General features: G+C 46.0%; 1 protein-coding gene across 2 annotated transcripts in view; it reads right to left on the bottom strand.

The window, feature by feature from the left end:
• LOC311107615 (disks large homolog 5-like) overlaps positions 1-12,989 on the bottom strand; it is a 104,562-nt gene that overhangs the window by 32,864 nt on the left and 58,709 nt on the right. For both annotated transcript variants that reach the window (XM_084150136.1, XM_084150137.1), the window contains exons 9-11: positions 11,505-11,703; positions 11,201-11,314; positions 6,338-6,568 (exon numbers count right to left, since the gene is read on the bottom strand). In XM_084150136.1, coding sequence (XP_084006262.1) covers positions 6,338-6,568; positions 11,201-11,314; positions 11,505-11,703 — 544 coding nt within the window. The remainder of the gene's footprint in view (positions 1-6,337; positions 6,569-11,200; positions 11,315-11,504; positions 11,704-12,989) is intronic.

Here is a 12,989-nt window from a genome sequence, read left to right as displayed (position 1 = left end):
CGAGGAAATACACAACTATATGACACATTGTTTTTATGATGAACTACACTCATTGGCCAGTTTATTAGGTACACCTATCTAGTACTGGGTCGGACCCCCCTTTGCCTCCAGAACAGCCTGAATTCTTCGGGGCTTTGAAACATTGCTCAATTGGTATCAAGGTACCTAACGTGTGCCAGGATAACATTCCCCAAACCATTACACCACCATCACCCACCGCCACCAGCCTGTACCGTTGACACCAGGTAGGATGGCGTCATGTACTCATGCTGCTTACGCCAGATCCTGACTCTGCCATCAGCATGATGCAATAGGAACTGGGATTTGTCGGACCAGGCGATGTTTTTCCACTCCTCAATTGTCCATTGTCTTGTTTTTAGCTGATAGGAGTGAAACCCGGTGTGGTCGTCTGTTGCAATAGCCCATCTGTGACAAGGATCAACGAGTTGTGTGATCCGAGATGCCGTTCTGCACTCCACTGTTGTACTGCGCCGTTATTTGTGTGTTTTTGGCCCGCCTGTTAGCTTGCACGATTCTTGTCATTCTCCTTCGACCTCTCTCATCAACAAGCTGTTTTCGCCCACAGGACTGCCGCTGACTGGATGTTTTTTGTTTGTCGCACAATTCTCAGTAAATCCTAGGCACTGTCGTGTGTGAAAAGCCCAGGAGGCCAGCCGTTTCTGAGATACTGGAACCGGCTCGCCTGGCACTGCCGCACTCAGTCACTTAGGTCACTCTTTTGCCCATTGTAACGTTCAATCGAACAGTAACTGAATGCCTAGATGCCCGTCTGCCTGCTTTACAGTATATAGCAAGCCACGGCCACATGACTCACTTTAGGAGCGAACAATTTTCATGAACGGGGTGGTGTACCTAATAAACTGTCCACAAAGTGTATATTTCAAGCGCACAACTTCTTTCAGAAGAAAATATTAGATTAATGTGTTTCCTCATGAAGAACATTTATATTGGGAGTTAGTATTTCAGTTCCAACTTCCTGATTTGATTGAATTGAAAATGGAATTGACCCCAACTGACGTGTTGTGTAACATTTTGTTTGAGTGCATCCTATGGATTAGATTACAGATTTGGCTGTGAAGTGGGACATACAGGAGACAGAGACGTGACAGCTGGTTGTACTTTTTTCATTCCAGCTGTGCTGTGCCCTTTACCCAGCGTAACCCTGCCAAGCAGGTGCCACATAGCAGGGGGTTCATAAAAGATTATCCAGCCAGCCACCACCATGGCAGCAGGGAATGGGACGATTTTAAAAATAGAAAGACACCACCAATTCTACCACAGTATTTCTGCGTCCCAAATGGCACCCTATTCCCTGTGTGTGTATACACATACATACATACATACATACACACACACACACACACACACACACACACACACACACACACACACACACACACACACACACACACACACACACACACACACACACACACACACACACACACACACACACACACACACACACACACACACACACACATACATACATACATATAAATAATCAGTGGGGGCTGCTGAGGAGAGGACGGCTCATAGTAATGGCTGAAACCATGTGTTTGATGTATTTGATACCATTCCACTCATTCTGCTTCTGCAACTACCACGAGCCCATTCTCCCCAATTAAGGTAACACCAACCTGTGATATATACAGTGCATTCGGAAATAATTCAGACCCCTTGACTTTTCCCACATTTTGTTACGTTACAGCCTTATTCTAACATTTATTAAATAAATAAAAATCCTCATCAACCTACACACAATACCCCATAATGACAAAGTGAAAACAGGTTTTTAGACATTTCTGCAAAATATTTTAAAAATACCTTATTTACTTAAGAATTCAGACCCTTTACTATGAGACTCAAAATTGAGCTCAGGTGCATCCTGTTTCCATTGATCATCCTTGAGATGTTTCCACAACTTGATTGGAGTCCACCTGTGGTAAATTCAATTGATTGGACATGATTTGGAAAGGCACACACCTGTCTATATAAGGTCCCACAGCTGACAGTGCATGTCAGAGCAAAAAAACAAGCCACGAGGTCGAAGAAATTCTCTGTAGAGCTCCGAGACAGGATTGTGTCGAGGCACAGATCTGGGGAAGTGTACCAAAAGATTTCTGAACACAGTGAACACAGTGGCCGCCATCATTCTTAAATGGAAGAAGTTTGGAACCATCAAGACTCTTCCTAGAGCTGGCCGACCGGCCAAACTGAGCAATGGGGGGGAGAAGGGACTTGGTCAGGGAGATGACAAAGAACCCGATGGTCACTCTGACAGAGCTCCTCTGTGGAACGGGAGAACCTTCCAGAAGGACAAACATCTCTGCAGCACTCCACCAATCAGGTCTTTATGGTAGAGTGGCCAGACGGAAGCCACTCCTCAGTAAAAGGCACATGACAGCCTGCTTGGAGTTTGCCAAAAGGCACCTAAAGGACTCTTAGACTATGAGAAACAAGATTCTCTGGTCTGATGAAACCAAGATTGAACTCTTTGGACTGAATGCCAAGCGTCACGTCTGGAGGAAACCTGGCACCATTCCCTACAGTGAAGCATGGTGGTAGCAGGATCATGCTGTGGAGATGTTTTTCAGCGGCAGGGGCTGGGAGACTAGTCAAGAATGAGGGAAAGATGAACGGAGCAAAGTACAGAGAGATCCTTGATGAAAACCTGCTCCAGAGCACTCAGGACCTCAGACTGGGGCAAAGGTTCACCTTCCAACAGGACAACGACCCTAAGCACACAGCCAAGACAACGCAAGAGTGGCTTCGGGACAAGTCTCTGAATGTCCTTGAGTGGCCCAGCCAGAGCCCGGACTTGAACCCGATCTAACATCTCTGGAGAGACCTGAAAATAGCTGTGCAGCAACGCTCCCCATCCAACCTGACAGAGCTTGAGAGGATCTGCATAGAAGAATGGGAGAAACTCCCCAAATACAGGTGTGCCAAGCTTGTAGCGTCATACCCAAGAATACTCAAGGCTGTAATCGCTACCAAAGGTGCTTCAACAAAGTACTGAGTAAAGGGTCTGAATACTTATGCAAATGTTATATTTCAGTTTTTTATTTGTTATAAATTTGCAAAAATTTCTAAAACCAGTTTATGCTTTGTCATTATGTTTGTAGATTGATGAGGGGAAAAAAACAATTTAATAAATTTTAGAATAAGGCTGTAACGTAACGATATGTGGAAAAAGTCAAGGGGTCTGAATACTTTCCGAATGCAGTATATATACAGTTGAAGTCGGAAGTTTACATATACCTTAGCCAAAAACATTTAAACTCAGTTTTTCACAATTCCTGACATTTAATCCTAGTAAAAATTCCCTGTTTTAGGTCAGTTAGGATCACCACTTTATTTTAAGAATGTGAAATGTCAGAATAATAGTAGAGAGAATGATTTATTTCAGGTTTTATTTATTTCATCACATTCCCAGTTGGTCAGAAGGTTACATACACTCAATTAGTATTTGGTAGCATTGCCTTTAAATTGTTTAACTTGGGTCAAACATTTCGGGTAGCCTTCCACAAGCTTCCCACAATACGTTGGGTGAATTTTGGCCCATTCCTCCTGACAGAGCTGGTGTAACTGAGTCAGGTTTGTAGGCCTCCTTGCTCGCACACGCTTTTTCAGTTCTGCCCACAAATGTTCTATAGGATTGAGGTCAGGGCTTTGTGATGGCCACTCCAATACCTTGACTTTGTTGCCCTTAAGCCATTTTGCCACAACTTTGGAAGTATGCTTGTGGTCATTGTCCATTTGGAAGACCCATTTGCGACCAAGCTTTAACTTCCTGACTGATGTCTTGAGATGTTGCTTCAATATATCCACATCATTTTCCTTCCTCATGATGCCATCTATTTTGTGAAGTGCACCAGTCCCTCCTGCAGCAAAGCACCCCCACAGCATGATGCTGCCACCCCCGTGCTTCACGGTTGGTGTGGTGTTCTTCGGCTTGCAAGTAACCCCCTTTTTCCTCCAAACATAACGATGGTCATTATGGCCAAACAGTTCTATTTTTGTTTCATCAGACCAGAGGACATTTCTCCCAAAAGTACGATCTTTGTCCCCATGTGCAGTTGCAAACCGTAGTCTGGCTTTTTTATGGCGGTTTTGGAGCAGTGGCTTCTTCCTTGCTGAGCGGCCTTTCAGGTTATGTCGATATATGACTCGTTTTACTGTGGATATAGATACTTTTGTACCTGTTTCCTCCAGCATCTTCACAAGGTCCTTTGCTGTTGTTCTGGGATTGATTTGCATGTTTCGCACCAAAGTACGTTCATCTCTATGAGACAGAACGTGTCTGCTTCCTGAGCGGTATGACGGCTGCGTGGTCCCATGGTGTTTATACTTGCGTACTATTGTTTCTACAGATGAACGTGGTTCCTTAAGGCGTTTGGAAATTGCTCCCAAGGATGAACTAGACTTGTGGAAGTCTACAATTTCTTTTCTGAGGTCTTGGCTGATTTCTTTTGATTTTCCCATGATGTCAAGCTAAGAGGCACTGAGTTTGAAGGTAGGTCTTGAAATACATCCACAGGTACACCTCCAGTTGACTCAAATTATGTCAATTAGCCTATCAGAAGCTTCTAACGCCATGACATCATTTTCTGGAATTTCCCAAGCTGTTTAAAGGCACCGTCAACTTAGTGTATGTAAACTTCTGACCCACTTGAATTGTGATACAGTGAATTATAAGTGAAATAATCTGTCTGTAAACAATTGTTGGAAAAATTACTTGTGTCATGCACAAAGTAGATGTCCTAACCGACTTGACAAAACTATAGTTTGTTAACAAGAAATTTGTGGAGTGGTTGAAAAACTAGTTTTAATGACTCCAACCTAAGTGTATGTAAACTTCCGACTTCAACTGTAGTTAACTACTTTTGACCACAGCCCTATGGTCCCGGGTCAAAAGTAGTGCACTATATAGGGAATAGGGTGCCATTTGGGACACAGACTATGTTTAAGCCTCTCTCTGCATGCTTCAAAGCGTAACACTGATACTGGGGATGTGATGCTGAGCAATAGTAGAAGTGAAGCATTGGGGCATTGAATTATGGTCCAGAGTAAATCAATCCCGTTCCATTTCCTGTGTTTACTGTGGTTGTTGGGCAGTAATGAAGTGCTTTGTATAGCGGCAGGCAGCACTTTTATACCCACTATGTGTCAAAGTCAGATAAATGCTTTCCACTTCAATTGCTGGTAATTTCCTAATGCAGGGATCTTCTGACTTCTACCTCTGTCGTAAATTCTACAAGACTATCAGAGAGAGAAAGCTTGACACAAAATTAAATGATGCTGGGACAAATGTGTTGTAAGAGCCTTGGAGAAGAGTTTCAGCAGTGTCTGCAGAGGGGATTCAGAGAGGACAGTATGGGATGAAGTGATTTGTGATAATGGTAAGAATAAGATGAATGCTTTAGTCTTTATCTTCACCTCAACACAGACGGACTATAAACTATAAACCAACAACTACAGTATACAGCAGGGATCATCAACTAGATTCAGCCGCGGGATGATTTTTTTCTGGAGCGGATGGTCGGGCGGCTGGAACATAATTGCAAATCATTTGTAGACTGCAAGTTGACCGTAAGAAGCCCAAACAGTTATAATATTTGACTAAAGCATAATGATTTCAAACCTTGCTTACATTTGTATACATTCACGTCTCTCTATTATGCATGGGAATATTTAGAACATATTTCCAAAATTAAAATCACTTGGAGATGATTTCCTGGTGTTTTTACAGTCTTATGGCCAACAACAAAAAATTTAATCTTTTTTTTGTTGTTGCTCAGGGCCAAATTCGACCCGTGGGCTGCCAGTTGGGGAACCCTGGTATACACCTATATGTCTATCTGAACGGTCCTGTGATGTGTTGTACATAAGTGAAGTGTTATATGTCTTGTGTTTTTGATTTGGTGTATTACGTGTTTGTCAGGAGTGCCTGTATGTTGCAGGACAATGAAGTATTCAATCAATTAATCCTGTCTAGCCTGTATGGCCTGCCTATTTCAGCAGCTGGTCTTGCATTTACATTTACATAACATTTATATTTTAGTCAGTTAGCAGATGCTCTTATCCAGGGCGACTTACAGTTAGTGCATCCATCTTAAGGTAGCTAGGTGAGACAACAACATTTCTCAGTCATAGTAAGTAAAAATGTTCCTCAATAAAGCAGCTATCAGCAAAGTCAGTGCTATTAGGAAAAAGTGTTAGTGTTAGTTCTTGCTGGATGATAGCCTCTGTTCTCTCTATACAGGTGTGTTTAAGGTGTGTGTGTCGTACTGATCTCAGATGTGTGTGTTACCTGTCTAGTCTGGTAGTATTCTCTCAGTAGCTGGTCTCTCTGTATGATAGCCTCTGTCCTCTCCTTGCGGGCCACGTCTCTCTCCTCCCGGATCGTCTGGATGTCTTTACAGGCCTGGCTCAGCTCCTTCTGGGCCTCAGCCTTGTCCTTCACCTCGTGGCAGCACTTCTCCAACAGCTCATTCTTCTCACAGATAGCTCTGTCTCGGTCGATCAGCGCCGAACCAAGCTCCTTCAGCACAAAGAAGACAGCAATTAGTTCACGAACTTAAAGGGCAACTGCAGTGGAAAAAACAAGAAAGAAAAAGAGCCATATCATGAGGTTCCTTGGTGTTCTGGTCATTTGTCAGCTTGTTGGTGGTGTTTCTATCATGCCATGGCCTTTTATAATAGGTTGAAGATGTGCAAGAAGACTTGGAAGGCTTGCAAACTAGCTTATACATTCAGGTGTTTCATACTATTGAATGGCAGCTAATTGATTCTCTCTTATCGATTTGTTACTCCATTTTTTTAAAATCAGAAATGAACACCATGACTCTGAATCTGCACACATAAGTTCAACTGAGAGGAAATTTCAGCCATGAATACTGTGCATATAGAGCCATGGCCTTACCTGGCCTTACACAAACAAAATTAAGTTTAGATTTGTTCTTAAAGGGAACAATTGCTTGTCACTGTAGTGGTACCCTGTAAGGTACAGGTAAATGCCAAAATAAAGGAAACACCAACATAAAGTGTCTTAATAGGGCATTGTGTCACGATCGTCATAATGATTGGACCAAGGCGCAGCGTGATATGCGTACATCTTTAATAGGTACTTTTCAAATACAACAAAAACAAAACGATACGTGAAGTCCTCGGTCATACACAAACCTACACGGAACAAGATCCCACAAATAACAAGTGCACAAAATGCTGCCTAAGTATGGTTCCCAATCAGAGACAACAAGCAACAGCTGATTCTCGTTGCCTCTGATTGAGAACCACCCCGGCCAACATAGAAACACAACCTAGAACAGAACATAGAAAACGAAACATAGACACTACACAAAGAAACTAACACCCTGGCTCAACATACAAGAGTCCCCAGAGCCATACAAGAGTCCCCAAAGGCGCGGACTGTGACCGCGCCAACATAAACCCAACAGGGGAGGGGCCGGTGGGCATTCCACCTCGGAGGCGGATCCGGCTCTGGGCGTGACCACCACCCTCTAACAACCCCCCTTTAGCGCCCCTGGTCTGGTCCCGCTGGCTGGAGCTGGACTGGACATCGGTGGAGCGGATTGCTTAGGCTCCGGTGTGGAGCAGCTGACCAGGCACCGGTGAAACAGGCACGGGCTGTGCCGGACTGACGACGCGCACCAAAAGGCTTGGTGCGGGGAGCAGGGACGGGCCGGACCGGGCTGGCGACGCGCACCACAGGCTTGGTGCGGGGAGCAGCAACAGGCCGGACCGGGCGGGCGACGCGCACCACAGGCTTGGTGCGGGGAGGAGGAACAGGCCGGGCCGGGCTGACGACGCGCACCATTGGCTTGGTGCGGGGAGCAGGAATGGGCCGGACCGGGCTTACGAAGCGCACCACTGGCTTGGTGCGGGGAGCAGGAACGGGCCGGGCCGGGCTGGCGACGCGCACCATTGGCTTGGTGCGGGGAGCAGGATCGGGCCGGACCGGGCTGACGAAGCGCACCATTGGCTTGGTGCGGGGAGCAGGAACGGGCCGGGCTGGCGACGCGCACCATTGGCTTGGTGCGGGGAGCAGGAACGGGCCTGGCCGGGCTGGCGACGCGCACCATTGGCTTGGTGCGAGGGGCAGGAACAGGCCGGGCCGGGCTGGCGACGCGCACCATAGGCTTGGTGCGAGGAGCAGGAACAGGCCGGGCCGGGCTGGCGACGCGCACCACAGGCTTGGTGCGAGGGGCAGGAACAGGCCGGGCCGGGCTGGCGACGCGCATCACAGGCTTGGTGCGGGGAGCAGGAACAGGCCGGACCGGGCTGTGGAGACGGACTGGAGGTCTGGAGCGAAGAGCTGACACAACCCGTCCTGGCTGAATGCCTATTTTTACACACTCTGTGTGAGGCATCAGCACAGGACGTACAGGGCTGTGTACTCGTACTGGCACTACAGCACGTGACACTGGCGCAGGATATCCGGGACCGAGGAGGGGTACTGGAGGCCACGAGCGTTGAGCCGGCACACTCCGTCCTGGCTGCATGCCCACCTTAGCACGACACGTGCGTGGTGCTCGCACAGGACGTACCGGACTGTGCCGGACCACTCGCGGCACAGTACGCAGCTCCGCATACCTCGGAACCTGCCCAGTCTCACGCTGCCTAGCCTGAGTATGGGGAGTTGGCTCTGCTCTACCTCTAGGCTCCGCCAACCTCCCTTCCAGCCCCCCAAACCCGGTGGCCTCCTAATCCACAAACTTGCCCAGTAGCTGCCTCCAGCAGCCCCGTCGTCCATGCCGTATGCCCCCCCAAAAACATTTCTTGGGGTTGGTTGCCTCTTGCGTGTCTGACGTCGGCCCGGTTGGCGCCGCTGCTCCTCTCTATGGCGCGCCTCCACCGTCTCCTCCCACGGACGGCGATCCATTCCGGCCTGGATTTCCTCCCAAGTCCAGGACCCCTGCCCGTCCAAGATCTCCTCCCAAGTCCAGGCTGTCGGCTCCTGGACACGCTGCTTGGTCCTGTTTTGGTGGGATCTTCTGTCACGATCGTCATAATGATTGGACCAAGGCGCAGCGTGATATGTGTACATCTTTAATAGGTACTTTTCAAATACAACAAAAACAACAAAACGATACGTGAAGTCCTCGTCATACACAAACCTACACGGAACAAGATCCCACGAATAACAAGTGCACAAAAGGCTGCCTAAGTATGGTTCCCAATCAGAGACAACAAGCAACAGCTGATTCTCGTTGCCTCTGATTGAGAACCACCCCGGCCAACATAGAAACACAACCTAGAACAGAACATAGAAAACGAAACATAGACACTACACAAAGAAACTAACACCCTGGCTCAACATACAAGAGTCCCCAGAGCCAGGGCGTGACACATTGGGCCACCATGATCCAGAACAGCTTCAATGCACCTAGGTATAGATTCTACAAGTGTCTGGAACTCTATTGGAGGGATGTGACACATTTACATTTACATCATTTAGCAGACGCTCTTATCCAGAGCGACTTAGTTAGTGAGTGCATACATTTTTCATACTGGCCCCCCGTGGGAATCGAACCCACAACCCTGGCGTTGCAAGCGCCATGCTCTACCAACTGAGCTACACGGGAGGCTCTTTCATTCTTCCACGAGAAATTCTATCATTTAATTTGGTGTTTTGTTGATGATGGTGGAAAATGCTGTCTCAGGCACCGCTCCAGAATCTCCCATATAAGTGTTAAATTGGGTTGAGAGCAGAGGGGTATACTACGTACCTGGTTTGAGGAGTTAGTGAGGTAACTTTGGTCAACTCTGAGTTCAACTTGGGATAACCGGTAGCACGGAAGTGGCTCATCTTTTAGCCAGGTACATTTCTATGGCAACGAATGCTTCAAAACTAACCTTCTCCGGGGCAGGCTAACTCAGGGCTAACTCCATTTATCCTGAATGAAGTGTCTGAACCACGAGTTGAGCACCAATGAAATCAGATTCCCTCCATTCCATTCCCTCCTCTTCTGGGCCTCATTTTCAATCCTGTGGCATTCACCAAGTGAGTTTCTAGGCGAATGTTATAATTTATAATGAGATATGTATGTATCAGTGGAGGCTGGTGGGGGGAGCCATAGGAGGATGGGCTCATTGTAATGGCTGGAATGGAATTAATGGAATGGAGTCGAACATGTGGTTTCCATATGTTTGATACCGTTCCATTCATGCCATTACAATGAGCCTGTCCTCCTATAGCTCCTCCCACCAGCCTCCACTGATACATACATATCTCATAAGGCCTTATTTTAAAACCTAGTTTTACCCTAATACAGTGGCCTGAAATTCCTGGTTTACAGGCCACATCAGGCCTGTAAGTCACATTATGCTGGCTTGCAAAGTGATGTGTAATTCCTATTGGAATCAAGCCAGAGTTAAGATAGCCAACAGTTGGATTTTTTATTCACCCACAGCATTGATAAAGGAGACTACCTAAACCATTTAAACTGGAACAACCATTTCAGTAACGGGTGCAATAAATCTAACTAAATGATTGGATTAGTTTAGGAAAATGTATGTTATTTATCTTTGTGTAGCATAAGATTAATCAGTCAATCAATGTAAATGCAAAAACACAGATATTAAAACAATTCTTAAAAATCTACCTGCAGTAGAGCATGCTGGGAAACTTGAGGGTACCACCACAGTGACAAAGCCGTTAATTCCTTTTAAGTGGCAAAAATCCATCATTGTACCTTATAGTGGGTACAAATATGTACCTTTCTTCAACACATTGCTTTTTTGCTAAGCAAAGGTACAGATCAGTACCATCAAGAATTGAGGGTACACAAAATACGTTTGTATCCTGGGAAACAGAAATGTACCTTCACCGTATGTTGAAAATACCTAATAATAATAATAATAATAATAATAATAATATAATAATATAATGTTGTGATGATTGTACCTTTATATAAAAAATATTTGGTACAAAAATCTACCATTATACTACATTATCTGCACATGTACCCTAAAAGGTACCGAACAATATCATGTGAGATCATATGTGTACCTCTGAAGGTACATGATGTGGATATTGATCTTTTGGTACCCCAGGGAATAATACTGTACCCTAACCGTACCCTTATTTCTGAGCGTGTACCACCCTTAGCGCTACATATAGATTGAGGTACAGATTGAGGCATTGCCTTACCTGGCGTAGTGCCTCCAACTCTTCGCTGGTCATCCTTTTCTCTGACGAGGTGTTCTTCAGTTTGGCCTCAGCCACCTCCAGCCCTGTCTGGAGCTTGTCCACCTCCTTGATCACCTGCTCCACACAAATACATACAGTAAACTTTACTTTATTACAGTTGTATTACAGTATTACTATTATACTTTATGTATTATTTATATAGACGGAAAGAAGCCTGCTGGCAAAATCTGGCAAATGTATAGAAATATGCATTGTCCCTATCCAATAAACCTAGTAAAGCAAAGAAAAAATATCACTCTCTGACCTGGTCCCTCTCGCTCATGATGAGTCTGTACTCGTTGAAGACCGAGTCCCTCTCCTCTTTGTACTTCTCACAGTCCTTAACAGCCTTCAGCTGCTGGGTCTTCAGCCGTGTGGTTTCTGTCTGCAGCCGTTCCATCTCCCTCTGTAGCTCCTTGTTCTGCGCTGCAGCCTTCGACAGCTCCGCCTGGGTCGAGTCAAACCTGACACAGTAACAGGACAGGGGGAGAGAGGTGGAGTCAAATCTGACACAGTAACAGGACAGGGGGGAGAGAGGTGGAGTCAAACCTGACACAGTAACAGGACGGGGGGGAGAGAGGTGGAGTCAAACCTGACACATTAACAGGACAGGGGGGAGAGAGGTGGAGTCAAACCTGACACAGTAACAGGACATGGGGGAGAGAGGTGGGGTCAAACTTGACACAGTAACAGGACATGGGGGAGAGAGGTGGGGTCAAATCTGACACATTAACAGGAGAAGAAGTGGCGCCGGAGAAGATGGCTGCCGTTTTACAGCCCTCTAACCAATTGTACTATTATGTGTGTTTTTTCGCATTATTTGTAATTTATTCTGTACATAATGTTTCTGCCACCGTCTCTTATGACCAAAAAGAGCTTCTGGATATCAAGACAGTGATTACTCACCTCGTATTGGACGAAGATTTTTTATTCAACGAGCCGGACGCGAAGGATATCCTACAGACACCCGACAAGGCCAAAATCCCCGTCATTCGCATAAGTAAGAGACAGAGATACCGTGGATGTAGGTCGGGGTGCCTTGTAAGGATCCGACGGCGAGCGAGTAAACTGCCTCTTCTATCAATCCTATTAGCCAATGTTCAATCATTTGAGAACAAATTGGACGACCTAAGATTACGGTTATCCTACCAACGGGACATTAAAATCTGTAATATCTTATGTTTCACAGAGTCGTGGCTGAACGACGACATGGACAACATACAGCTGACGGGATATACGCTACATCGGCAGGATAGAACGGCTGACTCCGGTAAGACAGGGGTGGCGGTCTGTGTATATTTGTAAACAACAGCTGGTGCACAAAATCTAAAACTAAGGAAGTCTCGAGGTTTTGCTCGGCTGAGGTAGAGTATCTCATGATAAGCTGTAGACCACACTATTTACCAAGAGACTTTTCATCTATATTTTTCGTAGCTGTCTATCTACCACCACAAACCGATGCTGGCATTAAGATTGCACTCAATGAGCTGTATAAGGCCATAAGTAAACAGGAAAACGCTCATCCAGAGGCGGCACTCCTAGTGACCAGGGAATTTAATGCAGGGAAACTTAAATCCGTTCTACCTCATTTCTACCAGCATGTTAAATGTGTAACCAAAGGAAAAAAACTCTAGACCACCTTTACTCCACACACAGAGACGCATAAAAAGCTCTCCCTCACCCTCCATTTGGCAAATCTGACCATAACTCTATCCTCCTGTTTCCTGCTTATAAGCAAAAACTAAAGCAG

The sequence above is a fragment of the Coregonus lavaretus genome, assembly GCF_964263955.1.
Source record: "Coregonus lavaretus genome assembly, chromosome: 1".
Classification (NCBI taxonomy): Eukaryota; Metazoa; Chordata; class Actinopteri; order Salmoniformes; family Salmonidae; genus Coregonus; species Coregonus lavaretus.
Note: the sequence above shows the minus strand (reverse complement) of the source record. Positions and strands in the feature narration are given on the sequence as shown.